Source organism: Vigna radiata, unplaced genomic scaffold (assembly GCF_000741045.1).
Source record: "Vigna radiata var. radiata cultivar VC1973A unplaced genomic scaffold, Vradiata_ver6 scaffold_153, whole genome shotgun sequence".
NCBI classification, from domain to species: domain Eukaryota; kingdom Viridiplantae; phylum Streptophyta; class Magnoliopsida; order Fabales; family Fabaceae; genus Vigna; species Vigna radiata.
In genome coordinates this window covers 318,990-336,030 of record NW_014542917.1, presented here as the reverse complement: position 1 = coordinate 336,030, position 17,041 = coordinate 318,990, and the positions used below count along the sequence as shown (strand labels likewise).

At 29.3% G+C, this 17,041-nt stretch overlaps 1 protein-coding gene across 1 annotated transcript; it reads left to right on the top strand.

Moving 5' to 3' along the window:
* Window positions 1–12,461: 12,461 nt before the first annotated feature.
* LOC106752664 lies at window positions 12,462–15,917 on the top strand. The gene is made up of 6 exons (XM_014634396.2): window positions 12,462–12,777; window positions 13,180–13,312; window positions 13,432–13,505; window positions 14,118–14,203; window positions 14,669–15,245; window positions 15,341–15,917. The coding sequence occupies exons 1-6, from the start codon at window positions 12,676–12,678 to the stop codon at window positions 15,617–15,619; spliced, it is 1,251 nt and encodes a 416-aa protein (XP_014489882.1). The 5' UTR covers window positions 12,462–12,675; the 3' UTR covers window positions 15,620–15,917.
* Window positions 15,918–17,041: the final 1,124 nt, after the last annotated feature.

Here is a 17,041-nt window from a genome sequence, read left to right as displayed (position 1 = left end):
GACTAAATTCATACATTTCTAAAGTTGAGGAACTAAATTAGGCAAAAGTTTTGAAGAGGAACTAATTCCAATTTTCACTGAAAGTTAAGGGACCAAAAACATATTTAACCCAAAAATAGATTAATGGTCGGTAATAAAATTGAATATGTAAAATGAAATAAATAGATATCAATGGTTGATATCGATAATAAATTACATGTTTATGATACTTGACTCGACCCTAGTAAAATAAAGATTTAATATCACTTTAGGTCTTTATTTTTGTTCAGAATTTTAAATAGGTCTTTTTCTTTTTTTATCTTTCAATTAGGTTCTTATTTTTATAAAATTGGATTCAATAAAGGTTTTCAGTCAAATTGATCAAACACGGTTAAGTTAGGTGTTACATGGCATGTTGATATTGTAATTTTTTATTACGTGGCATTAAAATCGTGACTGGACTGTGTTTTTTTAATTTTTGAATTAAAGAATGAAGGATAAATAGTGGAAAGACGTTTTACAATAGGGGCAAAATTGGAAAGATGTTTTTCCCTTCCACGCCCTTCTCTTTTCCTCTCTCCTTCTTCAGGGTGTTGGGGGCCTAAGGTTAGGGTTTCTGAGAGATGTGGGATGCTCCGGGCATTGATGAGTCTTATCGCGCGCTGTTGGAAACCGTTCAGGCTCGGTGACGACGCTAATGCTGGAAGAGAATGCAAGGACAACCTCCTTTGGTTCCGCGACATTGGAAGGTTCATTGCCGACGATTTCTCCATGGTCGTCGTCCAGGCCAACCAGGTCCTCGAGGACCAGAGCCAGATCGAGTTCAGGCCCTTCGACACCTTCGTCAAAGTCTACAACAGCCACAGTTGCCTCGACTGTTCGCGTTATGTTTGTGATAACTTGTTCCGTAATCTCCAAGGTTAGCAATTCAATCACTCCTCTTCTTTCTCTGTTGCTCTTTTCTTATATAGTTTCACTTCAATTCTTGATCATGAGTTTGAACTGTTTTAGTGATTTCCGCTTTTCGTGAATTTATCTTTGCTATTAAAAGTAATTGCGCTTTTCAGTCTTCACAAGATTCACGAACAGTTGAAAGGTGTGTGTTGGTTCTTATCTGCGTTGGAGTTATGTGTTAAATTTAGAAAGGATTGAGCCAGAAAATTGTGTTCCCTCTTGCTGGAGAACTTTCATATATATATATACAAATAATTACAATCTGTCAAGCTGATTTTCAGCCCACTAAATAAGCTAAAATATCATATACATTTATTACATTTAATTATCCTAATTAAGAGAATAACCAGCCTACTAAATAAGATAAAATATCATATACATTTATTACATTTAATTATCCTAATTAAGAGAGTAACTGTTGCATATCTTTTCCATTCATTGACATCCCCCTCAAATTGATGTTGGTGAATCTAAAAGCATCAATTTGCCAAGTAGAAAAATGTTGTGCTCAAGTTGGAATCGACGAACGACATTATTTTGACTATAAATCTTCTGCAAATAAGACCACATTGTGCTTGCAGTCTTGTAGGGAGGAAGATTCAGGACAATGTTCGAATCCACGGAACTTAGGATCCAGGCCATGACTCTAGCATCTTTGGCGGCCCATTTAGCATGAGCAACCTTATCTTTGTCTTTGTTAGGAGCAGGAGTGCTGCCATCAACATGACCCCACAATTCTTTTCCGGTGACAAAAAATCTGGAATTGGAATGCCCAAGCAGAGTAGTTTTTTTTCGTTAAGGCGAATGAACAAGACGTCATATTTTCGGAACCCATGAAGCTACGAAAAACAAAGACAAGAAGAATCGAAAATCGAAAGTTCGAAAGTCGAGAGTCGAGAGTCGAGAGTCGAGAACAAGAGTCAAGAACGAGAGTCGAGAACGAGACTGAAAAAGAAAACGCAAACTAACCTAGACTGATACCAAGAAGAATTCAAAAAAAAGATTAAAGAAGATGAAGAATAAGAAATATTCAAGAAGAATTAAAAGAATTTATCAAGAACAGTTCAAGAAGATGATTAAAGATTTAAGAAAAAGAATTGAAAAAGATGCTTCACAAAAAGAAAGACAGATGCGAGATAGAAACTAGAGATTGCCCATTGAAGCATAAATGCACAGGTTGAAAAAAAAAAACTTTTAGGGGCCGGCAGACAACAAAGACAGCGGAAGCGGATCAGACAGGCTCTGATACCATGTTAAATTTAGAAAGGATTGAGCCAAAAAAATGTGTTCCCTCTTGCTGGAGAACTTTCATATATATACAAATAATTACAATCTGTCAAGCTGATTTTCAGCCCATTAAATAAGCTAAAATATCATATACATTTATTACATTTAATTATCATAATTAAGAGAATAACCATTGCATATCTTTTCCATTCATTGACATTACGTGTCTCTATCGACCTTTTTTTCTTTCTTTTTTTTAATATTGTTACGTTTATATGTGGAAAGTTGATTGTTGTTGTGTGTTTAGGATCTTTTGGAGCCATTTGTATGTTGTTATTGTCTTAGGAGTGGTGTTTGTGCTGCAGCGATATTGGCCGAGTCACATAGTGTTGTGACTTCTGAGGTCATTCAACAGGCGTTCTGGTAAACTAAGGAGGGATTCACGGCACTTGTTGTAGAGTTGTGGAGCTCCCGGCCACAAATTGCAACCACTGGAACGTGTTGTTTGGTTGGAGTTATTTGTTGACATACGCTGTTTATGGCGAGTCTTGGAGATTCCCATGTTGTTCGTGCTTCAACTTGTTCCAGTCGCACATGCAACGTTATTTGTCGTCGATGTTCTTCATCAACCAACAATCGTGCTTCGAATCGAACAACAACACACTTTAGTTTTCTCCCACGAACTCTAAACCTCAACTTTCCCCAATTTTCATTTGGATTTCGCAAATGCAGAGGACAATTCTCCTTTCAGCACTTAATTTTATTTCATTTCCAACTTTGCCCTTACTGTAAAACACCCTTCCACTATTTATCCTTCATTTTTTAATTCAAAAATTAAAAAAAACACAATTCAATCATGTTTTTAATGCCACATAATAAAAAATTATAATGTCAGCATGCCACGTAACACCTAACTTAATGGTGTTTGATCAATTTGATGGAAAACCTTTATTTGATCCAATTTTACAAAAATATGGACCCAATTGAGACATCGTAAAAAAAAAGAAAACCTATTTGAAATTCTGAACGAAAATAAAAAGTAACATTAAACCTAAAATAAAATATTTGTAAATCTTAACATTTGCCACCGAACCACATAGAATCCCAAGCCACTTCACACAACTCTAGGCCATTGAACTACACATCTTCTCCCATCTTCACATGCAAACAACACTAGACATTAACTTTTTCTTCTTATCACATCCCTTTCACTTTTTTTTCTCTTTCCCATTAAACATTCACTTTTACCATTTAGATATTCGCATATAAGGACTAAATTAATATTAATACTAACATGACATTGTTATCAACACATATGTTGACTTTGTCACATAACATGATAATAATTTAATATAAGACAAAAAAATAAAAATTAGAAAAAATGAACATATTATGAAGTGACATATAACATGTATAGAGGCAATATTAAGAATATTAATGTTAATATAACAAAATATTTCATTATCATTTTAAAAAAATAAAACTTATTTAAAGAAAAATAAGAAAACCAAATTAAACAATTGAAACCAAAATTAAGATAAAGAATTTTAGCTTAACTTTTTATATTTGTTATAAATTATATTAAATTCTAAATATAAGTGAATTGCCCCCTTCAAATCATTCATTTAAAAGCACTAATTGGTTATTAGATTCCCAAGATTGTTTGTAAGAAAAAAAGAGATTTTGTTTAGTATACTCAATGCATATTCCTTAGATTTGTCTCTTAGTAACCATGAATTGCTAGAAAGTTTTAATAAATCCTAATGTTACTTATTTAAGTATTATTGATATAAAACAAGAAAGAAAGTTTCAACATCCCAACAAAAACTTGATTCTAAGAGTTATTTATATATGCTTTTATTTAAACACTAAAAATGACTTCATATTATATATTTCTACAAAATTTTATTATTTATCCAAAATTTCAGTACAATGACTTTAAATTGTTTATTTTTCAATTATTTATATAAAACAAATCAAATATATTAAATTTTAACTTTTTATTAAAGTATTTTAACTTTCACCAAATATAAAAATATTAAACACATATCGTTTATCTCAACTAAAAACCAATTCATTTTAATTTTGGTTTAAATTTTTTTATTTATATATTAGAGATTCCATATCAATTAGAAATAAAAATATGTAAGATTATAATATATAAATGAGGTAGAATAATAAGTTAAATTTGTAAAGTTGAATTGATCATAATTATTTATTTATTAAGATAATATCAAAGTTATTTAAAAAGTGTATAATAAAGTATGTTAAGACATGAATTCACTTTTTTTTCTATATAATTTTTTTTCATATATCTGAAAAAAAAATTAAAATAATGTTCCATTTGGTAAATAGAAAAAAGAAAAGAAGAAAATAAATTAAGTATGAGAAAGATTGATTGGTTGAAAAAGAAATCAACAAAACATAAGAAAATTTTATTTATTACTAATAAATTTATTTTCTTCCTTCTTTTAATATTATTATTATAATAAAAAAAACATATTTAAACTAAATTTTGAACATCCATTTAAACATATTTCAGCTTGAAAAATTCTTTCTTTTTTCCTCTTTTCTTTATTGACATATTCTTCATCTTTCATATCTTTCCATTATCTATACCAAACCTCACTCATGGCTATTTAAATACCTTACTATTTTCCAACACAGCCAAATAACATATACTTGTTGTCTCTTCCTCTTCTTTGTTCCTTTCTTTAAAAAAGAATTCACATACAAACAAATGACAACTGCTACACATGTCCTTTCTTACTATCCACTTTATAATAATATTTCATGTGCATAATTTTATTTTAACCATCAATTTCATTTTCTACAAACATAACTGTCTTTTCTTCATTTTTGTTAAATGGTATTCATGTTTTTTTTCTTATGTTATAATGGTTGTTCTTTATATATATATATATATATATATATATATATATATATATATATATATATATATATATATATATATATATATAGATTAATTTTCGGATGAAAAATTGAAGTGCAATTTTGATAGATGATTCTAGTAACAATGTTACATAAACAGAGAGTACTAGAAATAGGAAATTAAATAAATTTAGAATTTTTACCATTAATGGAAATAATAATAGAATGTCCAACTTGATGAGAATAATATATTATAATATAATATAATATAATAATATAATATAATATAATAATATAATATGTATCCATATTTTCAGGCGATGAAACAAAGGACAGGGATAAACTTTAAGATATTATTTTTTTCCAACTAGATTGAAGTAATGTGTAATAGTATTGGATTATAATTTATTTTTAACTAAATCGGGTTTACAATACAACTTCGTATTATAATAATACGACTTTAAGAAGGAAAAAATATAATGCGTTTAAGATTTTTGAAATTTTAGTAGTTGAAAATTCTTATTTTGATGGAAACATTGCAAAGAGAAATAATTACATGTATCTATAGAAAAAAAATATTACTTTTTAAATGTGATGATTTACTTTTGGGAAATTTGATTTCCATGTTTGTTTTAAGGAAAAAAATTCCATTTCTATGTTAGTTGTAAGGAAAAAATAATTTCTATATTAATCATGAAAAGACAATAATTTGTATGTGTATTCTTTATTTGCAGTTAAATATACATTTAATGCATTGAATTTGAAAAGCATTTAATCATACAATAAACGTACACAATCAAGTTAATAAATGTGTATACTTAAATGAGTTATAAATGTACTTAATTATAAATAAATAAAATATAACTTTCTTATGGTACAACATGATCATTCGGTTATCTTAAAATTGGATGAGTCTGCATGTCTAGAAAATGGGATGGGAAAACTAAGTCGAAATATTGAACTGAAATGATAATTAATGTTAAAAACGATTACATTTAAAAATATTATTATCAGTTTGATCGTATTTAGACTATATTAAAGTTTATTTTAAAATTTATAAATACAGATATTATGATTTCAAAATCTATAAACAACATATTATATTTAAAAAATATTTATAGTTATAACTGTCAAATTTTGATGTTTGGAGTAAAACAAACAAATTAAAGAAATCAATTGATCTCGATTCTGTAAATCGAAACACTTACTTTATAAATAAATCGATGAAAACATTATAAATTTACTAAATTATAAGATAAAGAAAAAAATATAAGAAATTACATTTAAGGAGAGATATAAGATAAACATAAGTAATGGATATTGTCATACAATGTTTAGTAACTAAATAATTTATTTTATTTGTTGTATTCATTTGATCAATTTTGTTTTAATGAATAAGATTTTATGTTATCTTAAAAAAAAAAAGATTTTATTCTCCTTTACACTTTACATACTTGACATTATTTGAAAAAATTAACTGAAAACCTAAATATAAACTTAACAGTTAAATATGATTTTGGTCTTTTAACGTGAATTTAGTCATTTTAATCAAAGTTTATTTCATATTTTAAATGTATTTTTCAATTAACATTAAAAAAATTGTATTAAGTAAACAATTCAAATATTATTATGAAATGCGTTTGAAATATTAATTAATCTTTTAGATAAAAAAATTAAATTCACATATTTATAAAATTAAGAGACTAAATTAGAACAAAGATTTAAAAAATGACTACTTGTAATTTTGATTAAAAGTTAAAGAATAAAAAATATATTTAACCCTAATTATAACTATTACTTAAAGTTATGTATTTTAATACAGTTAATTCACAATTTTATTTTAAAATATTCATTTATATACTATTTTTTTTCTTAATTTTATAATAAGTTTTTAAGTATTCACACATTCAAAAAGCCCAAGAAATGTTTTCCTAGAGTAATTGTTAATTAGAAGAAATTTCTCTATAAATGAGATAGCCAGAAATCAAAAACAGTAATAAATTATTACATCAATATCTGGAGTCATTACTTTTATCTTCTTTTCCCATAAATATAAAAACTGCTCTCTTCATTAATAAACATCACAACTTACAGAATCATGTGCACAAAATAAATAGCATTAATTAAATGAGTGAAGTAGAGCAAGAAGATATATTATATGACAACTTCCACGTTTGATTTCTTTTTAATTTATTCGAGGTTGAATCAGTAATTTTTTGTTCTGTTATCTTTATATATATTTAGTCTCTTATTTTATTTTTCAATAAATTGAATTATAAAAATGAGTTGAATTAAAATTAAGAAAACTGTATACAAAAATATAAATTAAACTAAGTTTTAGAAATAATAATAATAACAATTAGAAACAGAAAGGAGGATTTAGCGGGAGATTTTAAAGGCATGGTTTGAGGCGGATTAGTAGGGATTTGGAATATCTAATTCCTGTCATTCATTTAATTTGACTACACATATTAAACGACGTCGTTTTTTAATCACATTCAAAAGATTTATGAAAAAGACACATAACTAATACTCAATGTAGCTTTGGTTGACCTCTCAAAACCATAACCCATTCTAAATCTACTTACGTTATACAATAAATAATTAATTAACAATTTTCTTTGTACTAATTGAATCCGTTTTGAAAATTTGGGAGTTAATGTTTAACTGTTTATGTATAAGTGATTTGCGTATATCTCGGATAACAGAATCAGTGTAGCTTTTTGAAAAAGAAAATTAGAAATTTTCATTAGAATCTATTTATTTAGGGGCTGATTAAGTGGTTATATATATATATATATATATATATATATATATATATATAGATAGATAGATAGATTTAATTTTTGAAATTAAACATGTTTTATAAAAATAGAATTAAAATAATTTCCAATTTGATTTTAAAATGTTTTTATATTTGTTTTAATAAGATATATTGTCAATTTTGGATTATTGAATGTAGTAGTAACGTAAGTATGAAGTTGAAGTTTAAAGGGAACTATTAATTGTTTCTACTAGACATATGAGATATATTTATATTAGAACTCTATTAAATAATTAGTATTTAAACAGGCTTAAACATCTACTTCTAAACAATTTAAAACTATTAAGTGTAATAAAAATTGTATTGATTTTTCAATAGTTAGAAAAAAATAGTTTGTGACACTCAGTTCACACTATCACATGTGAAAACATTTTTCTAATTAAGAAATTGTTTTAGTATGAAACTCCTTTGTATAAAATAAAATATTAGATGAATACATTTGTAATTTTTTTATTAATACGGTAGTTACTATGAGATTTTTTTGTTAGTGACAAGACATGTGTTTATATAATTGTATTCCGTTTATGATGTTTTGATATTAATATGGTAGTTCATCATTCTATTTTGGTGGTTAAGGTTTTACATGCGATAATATGTGTTGAAAAAAATATACAATTAAGAGGTCAACATTTTTAGATGTTAAAGATACTATTTTAATCATGTTTTTCTTTTTCAATAAAGTTTATTTGTAAAATAATATTCTTTTCTTTCCAATAAAATAAAAATGAAATTTTATTTTAAATTATGTAGTTGTGTTAATTATATATATATATATATATATATATATATATATATATTAATTCTGCTAGATGTGTATGTTATTGTATTGTATGATCCATGTTTGATATGATGAAATTGAATGTCTTTGTTGTCTTGAATGATGTAATACGAAGTTGTTTTGATGTTGGAAATTTAATTCAAAGTGTTTGAAGGGAAAATGAATCAAATACTTAGGTGGTAAAGTTAAAAAGGGAGGTTTTGATAGGTGAGTTTGAGAAATAGGTGTTAGGGTGAAGAAACAACTGTTTCAGAACTGTTATTTGGTCATTTGTAACATGTTTGGGATGATAATTAGCTAATATGTGTTAGAATGGAGTAGTAGTCATTTTGGAGTATCTGCAAAGTTGTTTAAGTGTGTTTGGGAGTTTGAACTAGTGAGATTTTGAATTTTAAGTTATGTGTCAAGATGGTCATTTTGAAGGGTGTTGGCAAGTTATTTATGACTTGTTAGTGTCCCTAAGTTAATAAAAAATTAGTTAGAACTAGAATTAAATTTTGGTCTCAAAAGTGAGGTTTAAGTTAATTTTAGATCTAAATCTTGTGGTAAAACAACTTTATATTGGTTTATATACTTTTGGTCAAGTCCATTTTAGTTTAGAATACAATTTATGAGTGTTAGAAATTGGGAAAGATACATAGAATAGGTCATGAGTGTTGAGGGATTTAAATTCTGCAGTTTTTGTGCTATAGAATTATGCATTCTAATTGAGCAAGTGTATTATAGCTGAGCTAGCAGAACACTTCTAGTTGAGCGAGTGTAGTCGTTGAGCGAGTAGAACTTGTTGTTTCTGTATTCGTAGAGCAAGTCATGGTGGTTGAGCGAATGGGCTGATAGACACTTTTAGCTGAGCGATCAGACTTGGTAGCTGAAATATCATATTTTCAACTAAGTTTTTATATATTTCTTAAGGTGTATTTGATGAATCTGATGGTTTGAATGATTGATTTATAATACTTATTGTGAAGTATGAATTGATTTAGAATATGGATTAGAAACAAGAAAATGTTTATGGTTTCAAATGGATTCAATGTAAAGGTGAAATAATTAATATCAATGGATTCAAAGTTATGAAGGTTAGTTCCAAGGTAGAACTTCTTGGTATGGTTTCAAGTGTTGTCAATCTTGAGGGTTATCCTAACACTCTAATGGTCATACGTTCTCATATAGAGAGGTTTGACGCATGTGGTGAGAGTAGTAAGAGGTCTTAGTCTAGGTGTTTTCAGTATGGCTTATGACGTGGTACAGACTAACCTTGTGATGTGTGGTAGGATGAAACCCAATTGGCAAGGGCTTTGCAAAACAGTAGTGACCAACATTCATTCTAAGTCCAGACAATCCAGTCAAAGTATTGTCATGCATAAAGTGGATGTTCATTTGGTGTGAAATGTATATCATTGTATAATGTTTAAATGTTTATATATGTTTATATATATATATATATATATATATATATATATATATATATATATATATATATATATTAATAATTATTTGTATTCTAGCTTATCTTTACTTTTATCTGTTGTATGTTGTTTTTTCTTTTGCAATGATGAGAGTTTAGGAATCAGTTATTCTAGTGAGAGATGAGGGCGAAATAGATGAATTGATAAGTGGATCTATAGAGATTGATCTATTATATTCTTGTAGATTTGTTTTTATTTAAGTAATTTTATTATTATATATGTAAAGTAATATTTTAATAATTTTATACTATTAAAATTAGAAGTTACAAAACTAAACTTAAAATTTAATTTTTAAGATTATTACATATATTCCTGACAACAATAAATAATTATATATATAAATAATTATATATATATATATATATACACGGGGTTTGTTAACTTGTGTACGCTTGTTTTTCAGTTGGTACATTTTAGCAATGTGTACCGGGTTTCAGTAGACAAAAATACCCTTATATGAATTCTAAGATTTAAGGTTAAGGGTATTTTAATAATTTTCATTCTCGAAATTAAAAAAATAAAAAAAGAAACCCCCAAACCCTTATCCACCTCTCTCATTCCTTTCAACCCTTTCTTTTTCATCTCTTTCACTTCGATATTTTCTCTGTCATCCCTACTCTAGCCCCAATTGAAAAAAATCAGAAACACTTGTCTTATTTTAATAATTTTCATTCTCAAAACTAAAAAAAGAAATCACAAACCCTTACTCACCTCCTTCATTCCTCTCAACCCTTTCTCCTTCATCTCTCTCACTCAAAGAGATTTTGAATGAACTTTTGTCGGAAGGTGAATATGTCAATGACTCAACTCTTTACAAAATTAAATCGTTTAATAATAAGTGTTTTTTTAGTTGAGGTTAGTGCAGAGATGACAGAAAAAATGTTTGAGTGAGAGAGATGAAGGAGGGAGGTGAGTAAGGGTTTGTGATTTCTTTTTATAAGGCAAGTGTTTCTCATTTTTTTTCAATTGGGGCTAGAATAGGGATGAAAGAGAGAAGGTTGAAGTGAAAGAGATGGAAGAGAAAGAGTTGAGAGGAATGAGAGAGGTGAGTAAGAGTTTGGGGGTTTCTTTTTCTATTTTTTTTAATTTTGAGAATGAAAATTATTAAAATACCCCTAACCTTAAAACTTAGAATTCATTATATATAAGAATATTTTTGTCTACTGAAACGTATCAACTGAAAAACAGACGGACGCAAATTAGCAAACCCCTATATATATATATATAGATATAATATTTCTATTGTGAATAAAAAAAACAATAAGAAGAAATCCTTAATAGAAAAACGAGCAGTCAAGTTTTTGTGACAGAATTAATCTTAGAAAATGTTTCACATTTATAAGAAAAGAAAAAAGAAAAGTTTATTTTGAGAGGGTAACATATTTTTATTGGAAGGATAAGTAGTTTTCAAAGTTGATATTTGACAATGTGTGGCCAATGGCTTCGGATCTGGAGCTCAGACTGAACAACAATATACAATTAATTACTCATTTGTTCTTATTAACGGCTCTTTTCCTCACCACCATATTCCAATCAAACTACTTCACCATCTCTGCGTTGGCATCACATTTTTAAATACATCTCAATTTTTAAACACCTATCTTCTTAAACTACCTACCACCATCCCAAGGATCTTAATAATGCATATACTTTTATGCTCCCATATCTTATATATATCAAAATCATTGCATGTAATTACAATAAACTTAAAGCTAATCGTTTTTTCCTAAATTTCATATTTCACTGTATAAAAAAGGTGCTACCAACTACAAATAATTTGAACAATAAATAATAAAATAAAATATTTTTTACATTGCTAAGTAAAAACGTCCTTCCATTGAACCACATACCATAGGTAAATATAGAAACAATTTAACACAATTTTCTAAATAATTATATATATTTTTTTTGCATAAAATCTAATTACATATAATTAACAGCTATATCGTTTATTATTTAATTATGGCATTAAGAATAAATGTTAACACTTCAAATAATTAAGAGCATTTAATAGAATTTATTGAGTATTTCTCCATCAATTAATTGATGGAAATTTCTCATAAATGTTGATGTTATGAAAAGTTGATCTGATGGTTTAGTGAGTAAACCTAATAGAATAATATTAAAATATTTTAAATTATGACACTAAATTATAAATTATATTTTTTCTGTGTGAAAAAAATAAGTGAAAACAAACATTGCAGGTTACACAAAAATATAGGAAAACACACGTAAGATCTTAGGAAGAACATCATTGTCAGTAATAGTGTCGGTGATGAAGTAAGGGAAACAGAAACTCTCACTCTTTCTCTCTTTCCTCACTAATTATTATATTTCATCTAGTTAATGCATCAACTTGGGTTTTTGTCTCAGTATCATACACTGTGTTCCCCACCTCCATGTGCTGCTAAAGCTGCTTCCTTTCTTCCGGGTCTTCATGTTTCACTGCTACTTTAAGTTCACTACTCATTCTCAATTCTGATCCTTCCCCATTTAGATATTTTTTCCAGATTCATTCAAAGACACCCTTTGCAGCAAAAGAGCAGGCTCAGATCATGGGAGTGGATTTAAGGCAAGTGGTGGCGGGTGTGCTCACCCTCACAATGTTCGTCATGCTCATACACATGATCAAAAGGGACCATTTTGATGCTGTTGATGTAAGAAATTCTTGCTTCTTCTTTTTCATTGCTGTCTCTAGCATTACACACACCACTTCATTTCATTGGGTACTCCGAATTGTTACTGTCAAACAAGTAGCCAGGGATCTGGGTTGGTATCACAATGAACTGAATGAAACTCAAGGATCAGGTGAAACCCATGTTGTGTTTGGTTTTGTAGAGAAGATAGATCCTTGATTATCACAATTCTTAAATTAATCAGGCTCTGGCCCATTTTTTGTACTTCAATGCCAGACTTCCCTCACAAAGTTTATGTGTGAAAGAAAAAAGAGTGATTTCAGTATAGTACATGTCTTTGTTCTTTTCTAATGCATGTTTCTTATGACTAGTTATTCCTCTTGTGATTTGTCAATATAATTACAATGACCTTTTGCTCTGTAGGATAAACAACCTGGAACAGAGGATTTCAGCTTTGACAATACAAACTTTGAGACTACTCATGTTAGAAAGAACATAGGGATTTGGAAGGGAGATGCTGATGAGTTAAAGCCTTGTTGGGTTAAGCCATCCGAAGGTAAAATTTGATTTTAAGGCCTTGCAAACATTCGAGGAACTTATGTCGTGTACTAGAAAGTGATACCTGTGTTCCATTTTTTTGTCGGTATTAATTAATATTTTGGCAATGACTTTCAGACAGCAAAGTGGAGCAGACTGAGGGGTTTGTTACCTTTTCATTAACCAATGGCCCGGAGTACCATATATCTCAGGTAACATTCCACAATTGCTCTTGTCTCATTGAAGAGTTGCTTATGTATAAGTTATGTAAAGATGCTTCTCTCCTTACGAAAATGGATCAAACAATTCCTATTGGTGATCCTTTCCTTTTGCTTTTGGCCTACTTGCTGATTTTAATTGATCAATGCTCTCAATATGTTAATAAGTGGATTCAATTCTCACAAGGGTTGAATTAGGCTTAAAGTTCATTTTTTAACATGGAATTAGAGTTATTGGAACGGTTCTATATTGAAAAGATGAGTTATTAAAAAGTTCTTTTTTTACAGAGAAGCAGGGAGCTATATAGCCTATGATATAGAGGCTACAGAAAAAGAAACTGAACAAAATGAACGAGAGAAAACAAAACTAACTAAAACTAAAAACAGACTAACTAATATTCTTGATTTTGAATTTTCTTATGATCAACCTTCTTGCTTGCTGCTCTGTCAGTTTCCAGAATATTTCACTGTTAGTCGTTAGTTCTGTATTATTGTCTCATAACTCTTAATGAAGTTTGATCATGAGATATGTATGTCCCCCTCTTAATCCAATATTTCAATTATTTCTTCCCACATTATGTAATTTTCTGGTTATTCCTTGTTCAGATAGCAGATGCAGTGCTTGTTGCTCGTAGTCTTGGGGCAACACTTGTGATCCCTGACATCAGAGGAAGCCAACCTGGTGACAAGAGGTTAGTGCTGAGGGAAAAAATGCTGATGCAAATTGCTTCTCCTATTTCAATTTCTACTATTGTTGGACAAATTAGTGAGTGAAACGGGTGTGGTGGGGTGTGAGTAAATTTTGCATCTTTTTTAAGAGTAATCAAAACAGTTTTTTCTAGCTCCTTATGCTTTTTACTGTGATTGATGGTCATCTTATATTGCCAGATGAGGATAGAAAAGACCATGCAAGTTTAAAGTTAAAAACTAGAAAAATGACTCAAGGTTTTCTGCTTTTAACAGATGAAAAGCACTTCTATGCTTTGTTATTTTCATGGTCCATTCATATTCAAGCTTGTTTTGGATGCAGCTTACTTTGAATACGCCACATTCTGATGACATTGTTAAATACCATACTGTTCAACTCAATTTGAAATAAGTCTAATTTACTTTGCTTACAAAGCATTTGCATGTAACTAATATAACATATGTCTCAGGAACTTTGAGGACATTTATGATGTCGATGTGTTCATGAAAAGCATGGAAGGAGTGGTCAGAGTGGTAAAGGATCTTCCTTCTCACGTATCAAAGCATAAAATCGCTGCCGTGAAAGTTCCAAATCGGGTTACAGAAGACTACATAGCCAAACATGTTGAACCTATTTATAGATCAAAGGGGAGTGTGAGGCTTGCCACTTACTTTCCTTCAATAAACATGAAGAAGGCAGGGGAAAAAAGCGATGCCGATTCTGTTGCATGCTTAGCAATGTATGAAAGCTTAGAGTTGCAGCAAGAAATACATGACCTTGTTGACTCAATGGTGGAAAGACTTAGGACTTTAAGCCGAAAATCAGATGGCCAATTTATAGCTGTGGATTTGAGGGTTGAGATGTTGGATAAGAAGGGATGCCAAGGAAGTGATGGTAAAGAGAAGAGTTGCTTCAATGCACAAGAAGTTGCAATGTTTCTGAGGAAGATTGGTTTTGAGAAGGATACTACTATCTATGTGACACAATCAAGGTGGGATGAGAGCCTTGATTCTCTTAAGGATTTGTTCCCTAAAACATACACAAAGGTGAGATATTTGTTCTTACTTTACCTTCACATACACAAACTTTGTTTATTGAATGTTCAGATATAAGTTTCATACTTTCTGTCAAATTGTTTCAGGAATCTATCATACCTGCAGATAAGAAGAAAAAGTTCCTAGAATCTGAAGATTCTGAGTTGGAGAAAGTGATTGATTTTTACATTAGTGCTGAGAGTAATGTTTTTGTACCAGCAATTTCAGGTCTATTTTATGCAAATGTAGCTGGTAAGAGAATTGGGTCTGGTAAATCACAGATACTGGTTCCAGCTAATATTCCAGATTCATCTGCTTCTGCCTCCAGTTTTTTGTCCCATTATGTCTCCAAGAAAAACCACTTTGCCTATTCTTGTTACTGTTAGTTCCAATGGAAGACATTCTTAGTATCATGTAGCAAATGTTGTGTACCAATTGTCCTGAATGATGCTTTCAAAAATTTACCCTTTTGGGGAATTTCAGTGTTATGGCCTAAGGCTTTTTTGCTTGAGTTACTCTCATTTCACATGTACACAGGGCTTTCTCTGAACTGGTATTTAGTTTGTAAAATTATGGCTGCCCCCATATTTGATTTTCATAGCTGGTCAAACAATTGGTATTCCATTCATTGGATGTTTTAGGCACACCATATAATATATTGTTTTGTTGGATATTCACTGCAAATTAACTTGTTCAGTACCAAAAAGAGAGAAACAAGAGTGGTTTTGTTCTGGTATGTGCTAAGATTTCATTCTATTTTATTGTAAAAAAAATAGAAGAAAAATATCTATTGAGATTAGATATTGAGTGATAGTGATCATGAATTCTATCTCTGTTATTCTGTTGAAAGTTACTACTTTTCTTTTCCATTTACTTATACCTGATACTGATATGAAAGGATAGGTAACATTTTACGTTCTTAGTTTTTTTTCCTTCTATAAGTTGAGGTTGAGAAATTTAGATATGTTTATGTTGGAGAAGGACTCACTTTATATAAAATTAGAGCGGTCAAAATGCATCCCAACTTGCGGGTAAACCCGGTCCACCACGGGTTTGGATTAGGTTGAGTTTGAAAAAATTGTATTTCTTTTATATGGGTTAAATTTAAACTCGACCCATGCAAGTTGAACCTCGTGGTGGGCCAGGTTGGCCCACCAACCCACCTACCTAATTTTATTTTATTAAATTTAATTAAACACCCAAGTTGGGAATGAAATTTGGGAGTTAAATTTGAATTATAAAAAATTTGTAATTTTTTTATTTAGAAAAAATTGAAATTAAGTGAGTCAGTCAACCCGTTTACCCACTAACTCGTGTTGGGTTGGGCTGGATTTGAATTGTTCTGACTCGCTGATAAATGAGCTAGGTAACCCGTGATGGGTCGGGTCGAGTAACCTGTTTTGACAATTCTATATAAAATTAAAAGATCATGATATTTTAATAACTTTTTTTTAACAATTTTTTGACAATAAAATTATGTGTGACTATTTTATTAATTTTTATATTTGAAACCGACTGAGATATCACATTAGCGGTGATAAAAAATTTATCAAAAAAAAGTTATTAAAAATACATTTTTCAAAACTCAATTCAAAGGATTCATTGTATTAATAAAACCAAATTTTTCTGTTTCAAGAATTGTTTGACTTTACACTATCCCTTTTTAAAGAAGAGTATGAAAGAGAAGACAAAACCACATATTGCATCAGCTTTAGGTCATTGAAATTCGATTTCATGAATAATTTTGGAGTCTTCATGATGTGAAGTATCCATTGATTACTTATATATAAAGTCAATAATCAATATAA